The 22,630-nt window shown below is 41.8% G+C and overlaps 1 protein-coding gene across 1 annotated transcript in view; it reads right to left on the bottom strand.

Annotated features, from left to right (window-relative positions):
* Window positions 1-16,255, bottom strand: part of LOC144250855 (uncharacterized) — a 28,248-nt gene extending 11,993 nt beyond the window's left edge. The window contains exons 1-5 of the mRNA XM_077794065.1: window positions 16,109-16,255; window positions 5,032-5,158; window positions 4,791-4,851; window positions 2,435-4,230; window positions 1,212-2,350 (exon numbers count right to left, since the gene is read on the bottom strand). Coding sequence (XP_077650191.1) covers window positions 1,305-2,350; window positions 2,435-4,230; window positions 4,791-4,851; window positions 5,032-5,158; window positions 16,109-16,111 — 3,033 coding nt within the window. The 5' untranslated portion in view covers window positions 16,112-16,255 and the 3' untranslated portion in view covers window positions 1,212-1,304. The remainder of the gene's footprint in view (window positions 1-1,211; window positions 2,351-2,434; window positions 4,231-4,790; window positions 4,852-5,031; window positions 5,159-16,108) is intronic.
* Between the last annotated feature and the right edge of the window lie 6,375 nt (window positions 16,256-22,630).

Here is a 22,630-nt window from a genome sequence, read left to right on the forward strand (position 1 = left end):
GAATCTCCATACTGCTTTCCAAATTGGCCGCACCAATTTGCAGTCCCACCAGCAATGTACAAGAGTACCCTTTTCCCCACATCCTCTCCAGCACTTGTTGTTGTTTGACTTCATAATGGCTGCTAATCTTACTGGAGTGAGATGGTATCTTAGAGTGGTTTTGATTTGCATTTCTGGGGAGAAGATGGCAGTGAATAGAGTGCATCATCCCCGTGTACAGTGTCACTGCACAGGTGAATAACGAGGTACAATGACCAAAAGCTATCTTGTTAGGAATTTCCATCAAAATTGGGGTGCACCAAAACCTAGAGGAAGGATTTCCATCACCGAGGATCGGTTACTGGGTCACAAACGCAAGTGAACTGTGCGACTGGAGATCTAGTGTGGTTTCTTAAATGCTGTTCAAAGGGACCTGGAAACTTGAAAGTCTTACTACAATTTTTAAAGAGAGTAAAAGGATCTTCCCAGATATGAAGTCGCTACATCTTTGAGGACAACTCTGAAAGCTGAATACTGCCCCACATGGCTTATCCTCGGTATTTTCTACAGTATGTGTCCTTTCATACAACTGAACAAAACTAGAACAGCTGAACCCTTTTTATTTCTTACTTGCATAGGATTTATACTTTTTATTCCAAGTCCTTAGTAAAATACTGAGAAAACTAGAAGATTTCCCACATTCTCACACTCACAGGGCTTCTCTCCGTGAGGGTTTTCATATATGAAAATGAAAACAGGGCTGGATGGGAAGCTGACAGGATGTAGAAAATCCCCCACAGACTTTTTTTTTTTCAATATGATTAAAATGGCTTTGAAGACAACAGGGGAAATGGAATGATTTGTGATATTTTTTACATTTAAAGAGTTATTCAGTTGAATGTGGTGGTGTTTGCCTTTAATTACTGAGACTTGAGAGGCTAATTCTGAAGGCTAGCCTCAGCACCTAAGGAAGACCCTAAGAAACTCAGCAAGTCCCCATCTCAAAATAAAAAGTAACTAGAATGTAGCTCAGTGTAGAGCACAATCAGACATAATCCCCAGTCTCTCTCTCTCTCTCTCTCACACACACACACATTTTCAGCAGTGTGAGCCCTTTCTTGTCTTTGAGGATGACATGAAATATTGATTTAGCAGGTTTTACATTCAAAGGATTTTTCTCCAGTAACTTCCTACATGTATATGAGTGAAACAGTAATAACAGAAAAGTTTACCAATTGTTTTCATGCATACGATTTCTCTGCAGTATCTGTTCTTTCACGTGTGTGAAGCAGACAGGATGTGGCAAAAGCTTTTCCACATTGTTGTTATTCATAGCGCTTTTCTCTGGTATGGATTCTTTCATGTTTGCGAAGCATAGGGGATGTAGCAAAGGCTTTGCCACACTGCTTACATTCATAGAGCTTCTCTCTAGTATGTATTATTTCATGTTGGTGAAGGTGAGAGGACTGAGTGAAGGCTTTGCCACACTGCTTACACTCATAGGGCTTCTCTCCAGTGTGCATTCTTCCATGAATCTGAAGGGAACTGCCTGTAGCAAAGGCTTTGCCACACTGCTTACATTCATAGGGCTTCTCTCCAGTGTGCATTCTTCCATGAATCTGAAGGGAACCGCATGTAGCAAAGGCTTTGCCACACTGCTTACATTCATAGGGCTTCTCTCCAGTGTGCATTCTTCCATGAATCTGAAGGGAACCAGATGTAGAAAAGGCTTTCCCACACTGCTTACAATCATAGGGCTTGTCTCCAGTATGAGTTTTTTCATGTGAGTCAAGGTGACTGGATTTAGAAAAGGCTTTGCCACACTGCTTACACTCATAGGGCTTCTCTCCAGTGTGCATTCTTCCATGAGTCTGAAGGGAACCATATGTAGAAAAGGCTTTCCCACACTGCTTACACTCATAGGGCTTCTCTCCAGTATGAGTTCGTTCATGTATGTGAAGGAAAGAGGCAGTAGTGAAGGCTTTGCCACACTGCTTACATTCATACGGCTTCCCTCCAGTATGCATTCTTCCATGAATCTGAAGGGAACCGCATGTAGCAAAGGCTTTGCCACACTGCTTACATTCATAGGGCTTCTCTCCAGTGTGCATTCTTCCATGAATCTGAAGGGAACCAGATGTAGAAAAGGCTTTCCCACACTGCTTACAATCATAGGGCTTCTCTCCAGTATGAATTTTTTCATGTGAGTCAAGGTGACTGGATTTAGAAAAGGCTTTGCCACACTGCTTACACTCATAGGGCTTCTCTCCAGTGTGCATTCTTCCATGAATCTGAAGGTATCTGGATGTAGAAAAGGCTTTCCCACACTGCTTACAATCATAGGGCTTCTCTCCAGTATGAGTTTTTTCATGTGAGTGAAGGTGAGTTGATGTAGAAAAGGCTTTGCCACACTGCTTACATTCATAGGGCTTCTCTCCAGTATGAATTTTTTCATGTGAGTGAAGGTGAGAGGACTGAGTGAAGGCTTTTCCACACTGCTTACATTCATAGGGCTTCTCTCCAGTATGCATTCTTCCATGAATCTTAAGGGAACTAGATGTAGAAAAGGCTTTCCCACACTGCTTACATTCATAGGGCTTCTCTCCAGTGTGCATTCTTCCATGAATCTGAAGGTGACCAGATGTAGCAAAGGCTTTTCCACACTGCTTACAATCATAAGGCTTCTCTCCAGTATGAATTTTTTCATGTGAGTAAAGGCCAGATAACTGAGTGAAGGCTTTTCCACACTGCTTACATTCATAGGGCTTCTCTCCAGTATGCATTCTTCCATGAATCTTAAGGGAACTAGATGTAGAAAAGGCTTTCCCACACTGCTTACATTCATAGGGCTTCTCTCCAGTGTGCATTCTTCCATGAATCTGAAGGTGACCAGATGTAGCAAAGGCTTTCCCACACTGCTTACAATCATAGGGCTTCTCTCCAGTATGAGTTTTTTCATGTGAGTCAAGGTGACTGGATTTAGAAAAGGCTTTGCCACACTGCTTACAATCATAGGGCTTCTCTCCAGTGTGCATTCTTCCATGAATCTGAAGGGAACCAGATGTAGAAAAGGCTTTCCCACACTGCTTACAATCATAGGGCTTCTCTCCAGTATGAGTTTTTTCATGTGAGTGAAGGTGAGTTGATGTAGAAAAGGCTTTGCCACACTGCTTACATTCATAGGGCTTCTCTCGAGTATGTATTATTTCATGTGTGTGAAGGTGAGAGGACTGAGTGAAGGCTTTTCCACACTGCTTACATTCATAGGGCTTCTCTCCAGTATGCATTCTTCCATGAATCTGAAGGGAACTAGATGTAGAAAAGGCTTTCCCACACTGCTTACATTCATAGGGCTTCTCTCCAGTGTGCATTCTTCCATGAATCTGAAGGGAACCAGATGTAGCAAAGGCTTTTCCACACTGCTTACAATCATAAGGCTTCTCTCCAGTATGAGTTTTTTCATGTGAGTGAAGGTGACTGGATCTAGAAAAGGCTTTTCCACACTGCTTACATGCATAGGGCTTCTCTCCAGTATGAGTTCGTTCATGTATCTTAACTAAAGAGGCAGTAGTGAAGGCTTTTCCACACTGCTTACATTCATAGGGCTTCTCTCTAGTATGTGTTCTTCCATGTCTGCGAAGGTTACTGGTTATAGAAAAGGCTTTGCCACACTGCTTACATGCATAGGGCTTCTCCCTAGTATGCATTCTCTGATGTCTTTGAAGTAAACTGGGATAATCAAAGTTTTTCCCACATATCTTACATTTGAAATGTGCATCCCCTGTGTGTGTGATCCTGTGCCTTTGAAGACTTGTGTGTGATATACAGGTCCGAACACCTTGTTGACATTCATAGAGTTTCTCTCCAGAATGAGTTCTTTCATGTCTTCTAAATAAAGAGGAGAAATGAATGGCTTTCCCACATGTGTCCCATTGAAAATGTTTACCTCCACTGTGTGTTATCATATGTCTTTGAACACTGGTGGGATAAGAAGAGGCTTCACCACATGGTTGCCATTCATTGGGTTGCCCCCCATTATGAGTTTCTTCATGTCTTTCAATTTCATTGAAACAATTGATGACTTTTCCACATACTGTACTTTCATAAGATCCATCTACCCTTTGTATTAACATTTGTGTGTGAACACTTTTGAGAGAAACCAGAGATTTCCTATATTGTTTCAATTCACATAGCTTCTCTTCACATTCCTCATGCTTGTAGTGTTGGTGTCCAGAGTGAGATGTGATCTGCCTGAAGGAATGAAGGTCATATGAAGTCTTTTGCACACATAATGAAGTCACATGGATTTACCCTACTAAAATTTTTCTTTGTTCAGTTAAGAGGTGGAATTGATTTGAAGGTTTCCCCACACTATTCTGTGCCTTTAAAGTTTACCATGACTTCTTTGTAGAAGTGACCAACACATAATCAATGCTTAATTCATTCACAATTTTGTATGTATTTATAGATCCTTACATTACTACCAACATCAGGTAAAGGCTAGGTTTTCTCACTTGTTCAACTTGCCTGAAAATAAAGAGATTGAAAGAAAACAATCCTTTGCAACACAGCTTCTCTGTGGCTATTATCCAAATAGTGATATTCACATATGCAATTTTATAGTACTTTTTGCATGTCAAATACTTTGAAAAGACTGAATATCTGTTACAGCTAAGTATATATTTTTGGTAAAAAAATATTAGAAGAATTAATACATTTCATATTATGCATACTTTTTCAGTTGGTTTGCTTTAAAAATTATATGACAGTTCTCAGATTCCCTCACGAATTCCTCTTGTGAGTACAGTTACCTTACATTGCTCCCAGAGTTTTCAATCTGATATTCAGTGGTCTTATCTTCCCACTTGTCTCCTAAAATGAGAGAACAGAACAATCTTTATGAATATTTTGGAGCTAGAAATGTTTTGCCAAATCACAGGTGCCATTTATGCTGCAATAGTTCACCAACTGATTCCCTTTTCACCTTCTACATAAATGACCAAAATAAACATGAGTTCTCTATTTGATTAATTTTAAAAACATCATTATTACCTATAGAAGCAAGGTTTCTGAGGACTTCCAGCATCACATCTCTGTAAAGGTTCTTCTGGGAAGGATCCAGCAAAGCCCACTCCTCCTGGGTGAAGTTCACTGCCACATCCTCCAAGGTCACTGAGATCTGAAATATCCCACAAATGTAGAGTGGAGGTCAGGAGAGATTGACAGCATGAGAAATCTATACTCAACATGCATGATGTTCACATGATTCCCTGGCCTCTTGATGAATTCCATGATTTAATCCAACAAATCTTTACTGTACTCAATTTTTTACACCCATTCCAACACTAGAAATTGGCTACTCAGAAGGCTAACATCCTTTTTTAGTGCTTTATACCCTTCCTTTGGTGAGTTCACAGGAAGTGAGAAGGGCTCCCAGATCACTCCTAACTTCTTTATTTGTTACACCTCTATTACATGTCCTAGAAACATCCGGTGTGGTACAGAGCTAATATAAGCAATCGGATAGTACTTATCTTTAGAAAAGAAAGGTGATGAGTAGGAAATTGCAGGAATCATGAAACTAAGCATTTGAGAGAGATTCTGCAAACTACACTGGCTCCCTGTACCTAGAAGGTTAATACAAACAACATGGTATTTACTAATGTCTTGTTTCCTCTGAAAGTCTATCATTCCATACTTAAAGAAATGCCTAGAACCAGCCCACACCCACACCCTCTGGTAAAAGGGTCAATAAGGAGATTCCTTCATAGACAACATTTAGACAACCTTTCACACAGGTTGTCACAATGTGGTACCTGGAGATTGAGTTCATCCTGTGTGATTATACAGAGAACAATTAGAACTTTGCAGGTGCTTTACTCCAGAACAAATTAAGTCAACTAGCTTACTATTAAGTGACAAAAACAAACATAAGTTCTCTATTTGATTAACTTATTTATTAATGAACACAACAATTTGATAATTTCCTGTGGTTACTGTCAAAGCAAAATGGGGTAAGTGCAAAGATGGCAGGTGTCTTAGAAATAACTCAATGACCCAAAAATGTCACCTTATCCAAATAAGAATCTTACAAAGTTTTATATCTCTCAAAAAATCTTCTTAATAAACAGCAGGCACTACATTTCTAAGCCTCATAGTGAAAATAAATGTCCAATGATTGTCAAACTGTTTTAACAGCAGCTAGTTCACTACCATAATGTAGTCATGAGACACATACCAATGCTCCGCTCAAGGACATTTTGATCAACGTTGGGCCACATGTGCAATGGTTGTCTGTTGTGAAAGAGATTCATGGTGCCTGTAGCAAAGGTGGTGCAAACAAACATAAAGCAAAAGCTCTTCCAGAGTGTGGTAAAGTAACAAGTTTGTAGCCCAGAATCCTAAACTATCCTACACAATCAGGGTGTAAAAAAGGCCACCATTCACATCTGTAAGCATGCTATTTTTTTTTTAACTTTTTTTTTTTAGAGGAGAGAGAGAGAGAGAGAGAGAGAGAGAGAGAGAGAATTTTTTTAATATTTATTTTTTAGTTCTCGGCAGATACAACATCTTTGTTGGTATGTGGTGCTGAGGCTCGAACCCGGGCCGCACGCATGCCAGGCAAGCACGCTACCGCTTGAGCCACATCCCCAGCCCTGTAAGCATGTTATGATGTCTGCACAGTGATGGAACTGGCAAAAAGAAAATGTCCCTGCAAGTGACACAGAACCATACTCAAGGACTGAAAACATACAGACCCGCCCAAAACAAGGAAGAATCCACAATTACACTCAGAGACATCAGCCCAACTCTGTCAGGACAATGATGCAGGCAGGAGGGCTTCATGGGCCTTGAAGTAAATGGGAAGCACACTGAGGTCTCAGGGTCACAGCAACACTCCACAGGACATAACCCACACCCCTACAAGTGCACCACCAGTGAAATCCCATGTGTGCTCAAAGAACATGAGAGAGAGAGCAGAAAATAGATCAGGAGCAGCTGAAAAGCCTCCAGGGAAGGGGACGTTAAACACAAGACTCTAAACAGACACAGGACAAAGAGGGGACTCAAGAGAAAAGGTGACCATTTTGAAGGAAAAAATGTAAAAGTCCATCACAGGAAATTCTTGGAGAACACCAGAGGTGGTCCTGTATTGCTTTCTAAGTCATCCAATGCACATTTCAGAAAAGAAGAGCTAAAAGCAATCATTGAAACTGTCACTTCAGAAAAACAGAGAAAGAAGGGCAAGGTAAACCTAAATTAACCACAGGAAGGTAACAGAAGGTGTTGATGAAACCACAACCAGGAAATCCGCAGTCTACAATATCAAGTTCTTCATGAACATCAGCATCACTGATACACTGACATAAGGCTAAGAATACAGAAGACAGGGACTGGGGTTATGGCTCAGTGGAAGAGTGCTTGTCTACTGCTTGGGAGAAAGTGGGTTCAAACCTCACTGACACATAAAAAGAAAAAAAGTATAAAATATACAATAACATTAAAGAAAAAAGCAAAGACGACTGAAAACCTAGTAACACATTTAAAAGTATCATCATCAACAATGCATTGGGACTTCAAGATTATCATAAACATGCTTGGTACAAATTCGACAACTTGCAAAAACTGGACCATTTATTTGAGAGAGACAATTTCCTATAACTTACACACAAGGGGAAATACACAAAACAGATGAGCCCATGGCTACTGACAAAAACAGACTCAATAACTAATTACTACCCAAAAGCAAGACAAGGCTCTGACATCTCAAACAGGCTTCCATGAGACACTGAAGAACTGCCACCAATTTTCTACTTTTTTTCCAGAACATAGAAGCTGAGTTAACACCTCCTAATTCTTTCTGAGGCATAAGTTACCATATTATCCAAATTAAATAGATAAAGAAAAGTATTTTTTTGAGAGAGAGAGAGAGAGAGAGAGAGAGAGAGAGAGAATGTACAATCATAAATGTAAAAAACTGTACACTCCAGGTGTCTATGCAAATGATGGGGAAATTATGGACACAGGAACCCTCACTGCAGTGACTACAGCAGTCATATCCAGAAGTGCCCAAAGCTACATGCAAGGAAGATACACCTTGCAATACTGAATGGACAAGCTGCAGTTTACCCACACCAAAGAACATCACCCAGAAAATGAGCTCTGCAGCCTGGAATGATACAGCACCCTTAAAGGCAGACTGGTAAGAGAGAGAAGCCAGTTTGAAATGGCAGAGTGCAGTAAGATTCCAAGTCAAAAACATTCTGGAAAAGACAACATTATAGATGCACTAGCAGAACTGATGGGTACCAGGGACTCAGGGAGCAGAGAGGGAGGGAGCAATGAGGAGGAGTGATGAACAGGGGGAACACAAAATTCCCAGAGCAGTGAAACTCTTCTGTATGATATTATCTTGTAAACTACGTAACACACACAATCACATCACACAGAGGAGGAACACTAAGGTAAAGAATGAACTTTGGCTTATCATAACATGTTGCTTCATCCATTCTCCTTATCAAATGTTCAACAATGGTTTAGTAACCAACAAACACCCTACACCAATGCAATATGTTGAAAACAGTGGAGACTATCAGCTGGAGAGAAGGGGTATTCGATACTATGAGTAATGTCACATTTAATTGTCACCTTGATTGGATTAAAAGATGCCAATGATTAATGACCTTATGGGTGTGTCTATAAATGATTGGCATGTGGAACAGTGTGTCTACAAATGATTGGCATGTGGAACAGTGAACCACACTGGAGAACCTCCTCAAGCTAGGCAGCACCATCCAATAGGACGGTGTCTTGGGTGAACAAAAGTTGGAAGAAGAAGGAAGCAGCAGCAGAGCAAGCTCCTTTCTTCTCAATGGGTTCTTGATGGCTGCTGCAGTGGCCTGAGGATATCAGACTCTGCCTCCTTCAGTCTCCCTAAGTGGACTCTGCCAGTGATTCTCCAGGGAGTATCCAGAACCTTAGGTCTGGACCAGGGAAGCATCATTGATCCCTCTTGTTCTGCGGCTTCAGCCTCTTGGACTCAGCAGCCAGTACTCCTAAAACTCTCCAGCTGCAGATGGCCACTGTGGACATCCAGCTTTGGGTCAAGTAGGCCAATCTAAAAGTCCCCTTTCATAATCATACTTCCTCTTGATGCTGTTCCTCTAGAGAACACTGACTAATATACTATGTAAGTCAAAAATTGCTCTGAAAAAAAATAAAGTTTATATCATAAAGAAGTGAATAAACTACCAAGCCATGAAGTTTTACAAACATATACATGAGAAACAATTTTATATGCTAAATACCATTTTCATAATAATGCAAAAATAAAGCAAAGAGGAAGAGTCAGAGTAACAAATTTCAAAACTATGGACAAAAGCAAGGAAACTGATTTTCAATACTATTACCATCTTGAAAGAAATTGAATGATAAGCCTTCAAAAGTCATTGTGTGGTCACATACACAAAGTGTTAAGTTTTGCTGTGCTTAGCAAAACAAAGGGGTACTGTGAGAAACTATGAACTCTTTGAACTGTGTCCTTGTTGCCATCGTAAGAAGATAAAAGAATGTTCTGCCAAGTTTAAAATATATAGATTTTTGCGCTTGCCAGGAAATAACTAACTACAAGTAGTATAATAAGAAGTATAGAGCACTGTGACCAGTAATAAAGTTATGCTGAGAATGTTTATCCATGCTGGAAAAGATTAAACTGCCAAGAGGATGTGTTTCTTTTTTGCTATATAAAAGAAGAAGGGAAAAAATAAAGAGGTGCTCATTCCTACTGTGTGTGTGTATGTGTGTATGTGTGTGTGTGTGTGTGTATGTGTGTGTGTGTGTGTGTGTGTGTGTGTGTGTATGTGTGTGTGTGTGTGTGTGTGTCTTTCAGCATCTCTGCTGTTACCGCCTGATCAGGAACTACAGATTGTCAGCAGGGTCTGACAAGTCATTCCAACTGCTGGTGTGGTGGTGTGCACCTGTAACTTCAGCCAATAGGGAGGTCAAGGCAGGGAAATGGAAAGTTGGAGGCCAGTCTAAGCAACTTAGCAAGACACTCAGAAATTTAGTGAGACTGGTCTTCATTCAAAATTAAAAGAGGTACCAGGATTGGAGTTGAGTGGCAGAGCACTTGCTAGCATGTGTGAGGAAAGGGGTATGATCCTCAGCACCACAGAAAATTTAAAAAAAAAAAAAAAAGGTATTCTGTCCATCTATATCTATACAAAATATAAAAAAAAATAATAAATACAAGGCTGAGGATGTGCTTAGTGGAAGTGACTGTAGGTTTATTACCAAGTAAAACAGCTGCCCATGGCCAGAACGCTGCTCACCAATTGAAATTCATTTCTGGAGGATAACTAAGCATGAGCAAGTCCATGGCATCAATCCCCAGCACTCAATAAGTAAGCAAATAAATAAAAAAAACAGTCTACAATACTAATTCTCTTGGGCTGGAGAGTAGCTCGGTAGTAGAAAACTTGCCAAGCATGTCTGTGGCCCTCAGATCAATCTCCAGCAGACCTCACACACACACACACACACACACACACAAAAAAAAAAAAACTAAAATACATGTAATGAGAGATAAAAATGATTATAATACAAAAGGTACACAATTAGAGGCATAAAATACAACAAAATCAATGGAAAGACAACACACTTTCTCACAGGGGAGATTGAATGTTTCCATAATCTACACTCTCTAAAAAAACACTGAGCATTTCTATAAATTCTGTGAAATTTAGGGCATGGTTTACTGTATTTTGGAGGTAAACATAAGAAAAACTACATCTAAAAATAAAAATAGTATTGTTGGGGGCTGGGGATGTGGCTCAAGTGGTAGTCCGCTTGCCTGGCATGTGTGCGGCCTGGGTTCAATCCTCAGAACCACGTACAAACAAAGATGTTGTGTCCACCGAAAACTGAAATATTAAAAAACATTCTCTCTCTCTTTCTCTCTCTCTCTCATTAAAAAAAAAAACAACAGTAGGGTTGGGATTTTGGATCAGCAGTAGAGTGCTTACCTAGCACATGAGAGGCCCTAGGTTTGATCTGTTAAGGTCGGGTGAGCGTCAGAGGAAGAGACCACTAAGAGACTGTCTCATGCAACAGCAGAGGGTATATTGGGGGTCCAGCATGCTGGGGCTCAGAGCTCACTTGAGAGGAGCTGAGAGCCCCAAGAACAACTTAAGCAGAGGTTATATACATTGTTTGAACTGGGGAGTTTATGCGTAGGTCAGGGAATGCAGGAGGGGTTGTTTGTACAGAGCAACCAGATGGTCAGGAGACATTTCTCAACATACATTTAACGGTTTTTCCAGGAATTGTTTTGACACCCACATAAATTTCAGGTTTCAGGAAAACAGAACTTCAACCAAGAAAACAAAACCTTTACATTCTTAACCTTTCAGATCCTCAGCACCACATAAAAATAAATAAATAGGCATTTTGTCAGACTACAGCAACAACAAAAAATAGCTTTCAAAAAATTGAAAATAATAGACTGTATCTAAGACCAGCCAAAATGTTGTACAGGACAGAGAGAATAGAGAGGGCATTTATGCTGATCCCAAATTTCATAAGATAAAAAAAAGGCCAGCTCCCAAAGGGGTGGCCCTAGGAGGAGGCACTTAGGAGGGAACAGGAATCAGGTGACATAGGGGGAGTGCTCTTGAGGGGATCAGCACCCTTATTTAGACAGACGTATTGCTCCTTTCCAGAAAAAGAGTGTCATTTACTATTTCAGCAATTAAATGATCATAATTGGGTATTTCAGGTATTGCCAAAATTGTCCTTCAATTTTACAATGACGAGGGAGTGATGGTGCACACCTGTAACCCAGCGGTTCACGAGTCTGAGGCACTAGGCGATGTAGCAAGACTCTGTACCAAAACAAAGAATCTAAAAGGGGCTGGTGGATAAGCAACTCTGGGTTCCATTCTTGATACCAAAAAACCACACAGTTAACATGAACCTGCCAAGTCCAGATAACAACAGTGAAAAAAATGTCATCCTTTGTCAAATTCATCACCTTGTGAAGGACAGTTACTAGTTTTCATGAAGTCACATTCATAAATTTATCCACCACTATTTTTATAGTATTGGACACAAATTCTGCAGCAATAATGCAAAACAGAGTTTCTCTGTACCTTACGTGGCATTTTGGAATCTAGGGTTGGATTTCAATTTGAAATCACTGAAAAGACAAGACTGAATCTTACAAACTTTCTATACATACTCAGGGGTAGCAAAAGGTAAATTAGGTAATTAGGTGTTTTCTTTTTCTTTTCTTTCTTTCTTTTTTGATAGCCCCAAGATGAAAACCAGGGACATTTTACTACAGATCCACATCCCCAGTCATTTTTATACTTTATTTTGAGACACAGTCTCACCAGATTGCATAAGGCCTGGATAAGTTCCTAAGGCTGTCCTCAAATTTGCAACACTCCTGTCTGAACCTCTGGAGAAGAAACGATCAAAGGTGTGCACCACTGTACCTGGCTGTAAGTTGGGATTATTAACAATGGAAATGCAACCAGACTTTTAAAAAATCCACTTCTTTCTTGCCTCTTTAATATTAGTCCATCCCATGTGGCTCTGAATAAATAAACCTGGGCCTCAGATAAGTGAGCACATCATTTCAAAGTGATACACAGAAAGCTTTGGTGCTGAGGGAGCACACATGTGTCAGGCTCAAGGGGCAGGGAAGGTTCCTGACAGCTGGGACATGCTCCCTCCTGGTCTTGCTCCCTGAAAGCCTCCAGGATCACCCTCCAAGAGACCTGGACCATAACTCCACTCTAAGAGGCTTTTCAGGTTTGCACAGCTCTGCACTGGGGTGGGTGGTCCTTATGCTCTGGGACAGGTTTCGCTCCTTCACACTGTGAGACTGAAAGGGCAGGAATCACTGGTGACCTGGTCCCTCAGCTCCAGCATCCACAGGCTGACTGGCCACCTGTCTCAAAGGAATGGGGAAAGAGCTTGGGGAAAACAAGTTCCCAAGGAAGTAGCTGTCTAGATGAGGGTTGTTCCAGGAGATTCCTCAGCCCAGAGCCCCCAGCAGCTTCCCTGAGAGGCTGCACCCCACAACTCAGGCTGTCCTCTAGGAGGAGCTGACCCAGGGCCTGAAGTTCTGTTCACCTTGAAGGGACCAGGGCAGCTGTGGGCACCTTGTGGCAGCTCCAGGAGAGGACAGTGGCTGAGGACATGGGACCCTGTGAGGCATCCAAAGGGAACCTCTGCCCAAGAAATCTGACATGGTGTCTACACCTAAGGAAGATAAAGGGAGAAGCACAAGATTTTTACAGCTGTGAACTCAAGTTCTCTATACAGTTGCATCTACATCAAAGAACCTTCAGAGTACTTGACTTTGGCCAACCAGACCACCATGATGGTGCAAAGGCAGGGTTCTGTATGGAGAATAAAAATTATCTTGGGCTATCTTAAGTCCTTTCATAGCCAATTATCTTAATTTCTGTATCAGAACACAATTCTCAAAACTTCTCAGAATATACCACTAACCTTACCAGATGCCTAGTCTCCAAAATCTACCAAAGCTCAGAATGCAATAACAGACATACAGAAAAAATTTTCTTTATTTTTTTTCTGTACCCCATTAATCTGATGTTCCTACCAATGCAATTGGTTAATGTAGTGATACACAAGTTTCTTTTATAAAAGTTCATGTAGACCAGACACAGTGGCGCACAACTGTAATCCAAGCAGCTTGAGAGGCTAAGATAGGAGGATTGCTAAATTCAAAGGCAGCCTCAGTAACGTAGTGAGACCATAAGACACTTGGTGAGATCACATCTGAAAATACAATGTAAAAAGTACTGGGGATATGGGCTGGGAATGTGGTTCAAGCGGTAGCGTGCCCGCCTGGCATGCGTGTGGCCCAGGTTCGATCCTCAGAACCACATACAAACAAAGATGTTGTGTCTGCTGAGAACTAAAAAAAAAAAGGGCTGGGGATGTGGCTCAGTGTTTAATTGTCCCTGCGTTCAATCTCTGGTATATTAAAAAAAAGAAGGAAGGAAGGAAGGAAGGAAAGAAAGGGAAAGGAAAGGAAAGGAAAGGAAAGGAAAGGAAAGGAAAGGAAAGGAAAGAAAAGAAGGAAAGAAAAGAGGGACATATACATCATTCAGGGTAACTTGAATCCATGTTCCTTAGTATGGTCATTAATATTTGGGTTAAAATGAAGTATGTTTTGTAGCTGGGGTTGTCAATGCCTTTAATCCCAACAGCTTGGGAAGCTGAGGCAGAAGGATCACAACTTTCAGGCCAGGCTGGGCAACGTAGCCAGATCCTTTCTGAAAATCATATTGAAAAGAGCTGGGGATGAAGGACAGTAAATGAATCAGACATTATTGTAGTGGCATCCCCTTCCTTCACAGAAAATTTTAACTGGGTTTCTCCAGAAATCTTCACCATGGCTAATTTTAGGACTGTCAACAAGAGAGTGTCCACAAAAAAGTTCAGTGTAGATAAACTTCCTATTTTCATGTTGCCCTATTTTACCGGGTGGCTAGTATGGGAGAAATTAGCACTCCAAGTGCTGGACTCAAACTCCCCTTACTAGTTTTTTACACACTTGTATCCAGTATAGTAGTTTGTAGAAATGTGCAAACAAGGCCTCTGGCCTTGAGCTGGGATTCACAGAGAAGTCACCAACTGGGCACCATGGAAACAGCTGGTGAGGGAGGAAAGAAAGGGGAGAAGAAGCTCTCCCCTTCTCAGGTGCAGTCCTTGAAGGGTTAACGTGGCTAGAACAGTGAAAGAAAAAGCTGCTTTTATGTGTGTGATGTGACAACTTGACTATGGTGACTCCATTTTGTGAACTCAGCCATGACACTCAAAAAGGTCATGACTGGGGCAGTTTGCATTCTTTTGTTCATGAAAATCCCCTAAGAACACAGAATGATCTATGTGCCAACCAGAGACTAACTGACCACAACTTTCCAGCCTGCTGGCATTGCCTGAACCTCCAAACGTCCCTTTTGTGGTTTTTGTGCTTAAATATGGAGCCAAGTTAAGGCAGGGGCCCCACCCTGACAACCTCATTCTTTCGAGAGCAGAGTGTCTGCCACTGGCCAGCAATAAAGGCTTAACTGGAATGAGACTGTGTGGTCTGAGAGTTATTTGCGGGTCTCAGTATTACAATGTGAACTTCTGAGTCCCTCCCCTTACATGCTGGGTATAAGATTCTGAAACCACCTGAACTCGGGGTTCAGGGGATGAATTGATTGATTACAGCAAAAGCAGTGCCCTCTGAGACTGGCTGCAGCCAGATAAAACTGTTTCCAGCTATCTTCAGTGCCTTGCCTCCTCTGTCCCTACATCATTATTTCCCTGTGTGCTTACGGGACTACACGACTGGGGTGACTCTACATCATGGACTATCAGAAAAGGGAGCAGTTATCCTCTATTGGTGCAGCCCAGGATTCCATATCCCTGGGATCTATAAACAACTTCTTAATTCCCTTTAAAGCAGTTATTTTGACCAAACACAAGGAAATGTTAAGTGATTATTCTTTCCCCTCAAGTATAACATTCACAAAGAGAAAACAAATGCTTTCAAAAGTGTTGTTCTTGCCAAGGACAGTGGCACAGGCCTGTCATTCCAGATACGTGGGAGGCTGAAGCAGGAGGATCACAAGTTATGGCTGAGGGAGGGAGGGAGCAAAGGAGGGAAGGAGAGAGGGAGGAAAAAAGGGAGGGAGGAAGATTTTTTCCAATATTTCACTAGAAAAGTGACAATTAGCGGGCGGTGTCCATTTGGACCAAGTGGGAAGAACCAACGTCTGGCCGAGCTGTGAGGTGGAGGGAAGGTGGGTTTAGAAGGCAGGAGGCGCCTGCAATTTGGGGGACCTACAGAAGCCTCCGGAGGAGCTCCCCTGGGAGGAGGAAGGTGCATTTGTGGCCCTGCTTCCTCCACGTTGGGAAGAGTGGGTCGGGCCACCAGTAGGGAGCAAAGGGGACACCAGGGCCCTGAACCGCGCTTCCAAACCCCCAGGGAACCAGGGGACAGGGCCCAGGGCCACCTGCCAGCGTGGAATCCCCCGCCCTCCGCAACTCACCCCCGCGCCAGGCCCCAACCCCGCACCTTCAGCCCTGGTCGCAAACTCACCATTTTTGGCTTCCGTGGTGACCCGGCGTTCTCTGGAGGAACTTCCCGGCCCCCGAAATCCCCCGGGACACAGGCAGCGGCAGAGTCAATGGGTCACTGGAACAGAAACTCTGCCAGAGAAGCAGTAGCCCGGTGGGTGAGGAAGAAAGCCCGCAATGTTGCGGAAGCCCGCCCTTCCCCTTCCTCTGCGCACTGATTGGACAGTTGCTCCAGCTTCCCGGATGGCTGGCCTCGAGGCCCGCCTCTGCATCGTGACTGACAGCTAACATCATCCAATCACTGGCTGAAATTGGGTAGAGTGACGGATTCTTGGCCCCAGCCCTTTTCAGGAGGAGCTTCCGGGCTGTGCTGGGACCGAATCCAGGTGGGAAGCCTTGGCTTTGCCTGTGGTACAGAGATGACACCTGGCGCTGCTTTCGGCGGAGCTTGGCAAGGCCCTGGGTTTAACCTCAACACAAAAACAAAGCGCAGCTTCTCGGGGAGGCTGAGGCTGGAGGAGCCCAAGGTCAGAGAGACCCTCTCTTAAAATAAAAGGGAAAGGGTGGGATGTAGCTCAGAGGTCCAGGTCAAGCCCCATTGGGTTTATTCCCCAGGACCTTTAAAAAGAAAGAACGATATTGCATCTATACATATATTTTTCCACTCAGCTGATGCGACCTCAAGCGACTTAGAAAGACCCAGTCTCCAAATTTTTGAAACACTATTTAAAGATATCATATATATGACTCATATATAATATCTAAAAATCAAAACAATTTGAAAACTATTTTAGTAATTCTCATCACCTTCTGGCCTCTGTGGCTTTGAGGAGGCAGCCTGAGCTATGAAAGGAAGCAATTGGGGTTGGCTCTGATCCTCAGGGTTCCATCCCCAGCACAGAGGGTGGGGGAGGAAGGAAGGCAATCCTCTAGGGCAGCAATGTGCGGTGGAAATAAAATGGGTGCCTTGTGCTTAGTGAGCATGTTCTACTTTGACTGTTAGGAAGTGTTGTGCAGAGACCTGACTCTGGGGATCCCACAGGTCTGGTCAGGTGTTTGCCTCAACATCAAACAGAAAAGGTCATGATGCAAAGCAGAAAAGGAACTTTGACCAGTGCAGCTACAGCAGGAAGACAAGACATCCTTACCCTGTCTTCACATGCTGACAAGGACTTTGAGGTTTTAGAGAAAGAGTAATCATAGGCATGTATGTATAGGGGAAATTTTATCTAGGATTTAGTATTATCTGTAGGATTTAAGCTTCAGGTATCTGTGTTCTTATAACATGTCTGTGAGCTCACTCTCACTTCCCCCCTTGACACATGTCACTCTATTGCACAGACTGACCTCACTTTGTCAGGAACAAGTCCCCCTCCGTGTATTCTTTCCATGTCAAGGTTTTCAAGAAAAGCCATAAGCCCTAGGAAGCAACATACCCTGAGAACCTGGCCCAGCGCTCTCAGCTTCCTGGGTTTCAGCAGATAGTCAAGCCAGAAAGAAACAAAAACTCTGCTCAGCTTGGCCCATTAACCCTGCATATAAAACAAAAAATTGCCAAGTGGGGTCAATACTGCCTGTCATGTCTACCCCCCTCCTGGAAATTAAGTACAACTTTATTCTCTGCTCTTAAGTGGGGCTTTGTGAAGTCTTTCACATCCTGCTCACTTGCCCAAGTTCATTCTACCTAACAATATTGCCCATGGCCAAGGGGGGCTATTGTGTAAGAAGTCATATTCCCACGGGTGTGGAAAAGTGGGCACATAGCTGCCCAGGGCTGAGAATTGAATTCCAGGTGCTTTTATTGTCCCCATGGTAGAGACTGAATTGAGGGCAGGAGCACTTTGCCTCTGAGCATCCCTTTTATTGTGGTTCAAAAGGTGGGTGTGAGCATAACTGTAATGGGCCTGAGAGAATGCATGAGACCATGTGGCAATGTGTTCTTCACTTATCAGTTTCATTTGAGCGCCCCAATGACATCATCTATAAATCAGAGACCTCCATATGGAATTCCTCCACCAACTCTCTGAAAACACAGGCACTTTTAGCACCTTCAGAAACTCCTGCACAACAGAAGCTTCCACAAACTCTTTATGATAAGGACATTATGGCCACTTGTGATGACTACCAATTACTGAGGGTTCCTAGAGCAGGAAGCTGCCCCTTATGGACCTTGCTATATTATTATTTTTTAAAACCATAGACTTGCTTTTTATTGAATTGGTAAATTTTACAGAGTTCCTAAACTAGTAAACCATGCCTGAGAATCCAAAGAAGAAAACAGTATAATGGACAAGCCCATCCATCCATAAAACAGTTTATTAAATCTTGGTTCCTAATGTATTTTTCTTGGAGGTACTGGGAATTGAACTCGGGGGACACAACCACTGAGACACCTCCCAGCCTTCTTTTTAATTTATTATTTGAGTTAGTGTTTTAGAGACAGCGTTGCACTGAGTTCTTTACTCTTTGTAATCCAGGTAAGTCACCTTACAAATCACAACACTTGGGCTAAGGTTGTGGTTCAGTAGTTGACAACATGCCTAGCATATGTGAGGCACTGGGTTTGATTCTTAGGACAACATATAATTAAATAAGTAAATGTCCACTGACAAGTAAGAAATAATTTTCTTAAAAAGTGAATAAATGGGCTAGGGCCATGGCCTCAAATTGTAGTGTGCTCACCTGGCATGCGTGGGGCACTGGATTTGATCCTCAGCACAACATAAAAATAAATTAAAGATGTTGTGTCCACCGAAAACTAAAAAATAAGTAATAAAAATCCTCTCTCTAAAAAATATGAAAAGAAAGCAAAATCCTCCTGCCTAAGAATCTTGAGCAACTGGAATTTCAGGTGTATACCACAGAGCCAGGGGATTCACAAGAATTTTGAGGATTTCACAGTCTTTCATAAAATTTTAACAAGAGTGGAATTTAAGTCTGCTGCAAATCTTTAAAACTTCTAGTACACTGTACCATTAAATAAACCTCTCCATATTCATCTCAGTTTGTTTCACATAAGCATCACACTACAAAAGTTTGTGACAAAGTGCATATATGAAAGGAAAATATGTGATTCAAGGTCCAAGAGGTGACTTGTTATTGGGTTTTGGCCTCCAAATCATGTATTCAGTATGACACAGAATATTTTAATTGTCATTTAATCATTATATATTCTCACTACTTACTCTCCTAAAAACCCAAACCCATCATAAGGTGGCCATCCACATGTCAGTCCACATGCCAACACTATTAACCAAAAGGGGTAGGCAGATCCTGTCAGAAGATTCTGTAGCCCTCTTAGGAGTCTGAGTCCTGCACTCACGTACTCACCAAGACTGAATTCCTACAAAGAATGCTGGCACCCTAGGACAGTTGCATTCACTCCAGTTCCTCACACTGCCCAGGAGCAAGCCTGCAACTTCTGCTTTGGCAAATGAATTCCTTACAAAGATGTCCAGATTGCATCAAGTACTCATACACCAGTATGCAATATTTCTACTAAATCAAAGATGTAAAACTAGGAAATTGCCACACTGTCTCAGTAGGTGGAAAGACAGTTTACAGTAATCCTGAATGGCTTAAGCTGTATTTATTAAAAACAGAAGTGCCACAGCACACTCTTTTGGCTTTCCTTTCCAAATGAACACTGACACTCAGCAAAAGGCCAGCAACAGATATAGCAGTGACAATCATCCCATCGTTGGCATGTTGGTTACCTTAAAAATTTGAACACAAGTATGTAAGGAACTCTTAGCAATGATCACACAAGATCCATGATTCCTGAATAGGTTGTGGGTGAGGTTTTGCTCAGGATGCTTTGAGTCCATAGGACAGGTCATTGAATTCTTTAGCCTGAGCAGAAACAGCCCTCTCCACATCATGTATTGCACAACATCACCTGGTTGGAAGCTGTAGCTCCATCAGTGATGTAGGGCACATGAGGCTAGACACCCAAGGAATGTTCCAGGAGCAGACTATTAGATGCAGAGTTCTAAGGGGTATCACCTAAAAATTTAGATCACTGCTTGGAATTTCCTTGATCTGCATTTACACCCAGTGTGACAGGGATGGAGGTTCATACTTTTTGTAGGGGTATACATAAAGGTGTCTTTTGTTTTGTTAACAGAAAGTGTTTGTGTATAAATTGTAAGATTGTTCAGAGGTCTTCTAAGCTTTAACACAAAAACAGAAGTCTGTGTTATAACCCACATTGAGATTTTTGCAAATTTTTTTCCTGATATTCTGTTGAAAGATTATGGTGAAGGTCTCTCGAGAAGCTTATTTAAGATTCTTTGGTGGAGAAGGGAGGGCGACTATATTAGGACATCAGACTGTGGTGCTTCTTACCAAGCCTTTGGTCATGTGGTATGTATTAAGAAAATCAGCACACAATTTTCCCAGGGCTAGTGAGCTACTCTAAACACAGAGAGAAATCAAGCCTGGGTTTTTCTGGAATATTCCACCTAAGTATTATTGATGGGGAGAAAAGTTAAGTTGGATGAATTTTTTTTAAAAAAAATTCACTGGTATAAAAGACCTTTAAGAAGGAAGAGACCATCTAAAATTGTAAAGGAGACACCTGCAGAGCTGCATCTGCTGATGTGGTCATCAGTGGGGCCCACAGGCACAGCAATAGCAAACTCACCACCAGAGCTACAGGAGTGCTCAGTGCTAGAATGCCTGCCAGCATGCACAAGGCAGGATTGGGACCCCAGACCTGGGACAAAAAGAGAAAGCAACTCAAGCATAGGGCAAAACATATTTTGAGAAAGTGCCTCTCCAAGTAATATACACAAATGACATTATGTTATAATGCTCTTTAATGTGCCTACATACAGCACAATGTATGACACTTAGAAAAAGTACAAGTGACAAGAGTGTGGTCCCAGAGTCATCAACAGCTCAATAAGGGATCAGGGAAAAGAAAGAGGCCAGCTGCAGGGTAAACAGACACATCCCTATGGTCCCAGCTCCCAGCCTCACCCAATTAAAAAGACTGCGGAGAAATTCAGTAGTAGAGCACTCCTGGGTGGAATCTGAACAAAGAAAGAGAGGAAAGAAGTTCAGAAGAAACATTTCACCAATCTGTACCAAAGGCTGGAGTGGAGAGGCCTAAACTAAAATACACAATATGTAATGAAATATGAGACACAAAAGACTTAAAATACAGGAAAATGGAATCTAACAATAAGAGAGATTTAACCCATAAAACATGTTGCTTTCAAATCCTCATGTTGATGCAATGTTCCTCTCCAATGCAGGGTGCACTTTTGTTACCTCTGAAGAGATAAAAAAGAAATGAAGGCACACACATTTTCACACACCTACAGTGGTTTTCTCAAAAGAAATAAATAAAATGAAATAAAATAAAAATTTCCTCAAGTCTGAACAAGTTCAAATGGATCTGAAACAAGCAAAGGTCCTACCACATTTCTATATACAGGGCTTTTCACTAGTGTGATTTCTTAAATGCTGTTCAAAGGGACCTGGAAAGTTGAAGGTCTTACTACAATTTTTAAAGAGACAAAAAACATCTTCCCAGATGTGAGTTCTTTACGTCTTTGAAGAAATCTCTGAAAGCTGAATACTAGCTCACATGGCTTCTAGTCACCATTTCCTACACTGTGAGTCCTTTCATACAACTGAACAAAACTAGAATAGATGAACCCTTTATATTTCTTACTTGCATAGGATTTATTCTTTTTATTCCAAAAGAATCTTCCCAGTCCTTAGTAAAGTACTGTGAAAACTAGATTCCCCACATTTCTCACACTCACAGGGCTTCTCTCTGTGTTTTCATATATGAGAAGAAAAACAAGGCAGGATGGGAAGCTGACAGGATGTTGCTTTTCTCTGGTATGTATTCTCGTATGTATTCCAAGGCTAATCTCTGGTATGTATTCTTCCATGTTTATGAAGCTGATGGGATGGAGCAAAGGTGTTGCCACACTGCTTACATTCAGAGGGTATATTTTTCAATGTGAATGAAATGGCTTTGAAGGCAATAGGGAAAAATGGAATGATTTGTGATAATTTAAACATTTAAAGAGTTACTCAGTTGGAAGTGGTGGTGTATGCCTTTAATTCCTGAGACTTGAGAGGCTGATTCTGAAGGATCAATGTTGGAGGCTAGCCTCAGCACCTTAGGAAGACCCTAAGAAATGCAGCAAGTCCCTGTCTCAAAATAAAGAGTAACTGGAATGTAGCTAAGTGGTAGAGCACAACCAGAATAAATCCCCAGTGTCTCTGTCTCTGTCTATCTGTCTGTCTCTCTCTCTCTCTCTCTCTCTCTCTCTCTCTCTCTCTCTCACACACACACACACACACACACACACAAATTTTAAGCAGTGTGACTCCTTCCTTGTCTTTGAGGATGACATGAAACATTGATTTAGCAGGTTTTACATTCAAAAAATTTTTCTCCAGTAACTTCCTACATGTATATGAGTGAAACAGTAATAACAGAAACGTTTACCAATTGTTTTCATGAATATGATTTCTCTGCAGTATCTGTTCTTTCACTTGTGTGAAGCAGACAGGATGT

This window comes from Urocitellus parryii, chromosome X, assembly GCF_045843805.1.
Source record: "Urocitellus parryii isolate mUroPar1 chromosome X, mUroPar1.hap1, whole genome shotgun sequence".
Taxonomy (NCBI): Eukaryota; Metazoa; Chordata; class Mammalia; order Rodentia; family Sciuridae; genus Urocitellus; species Urocitellus parryii.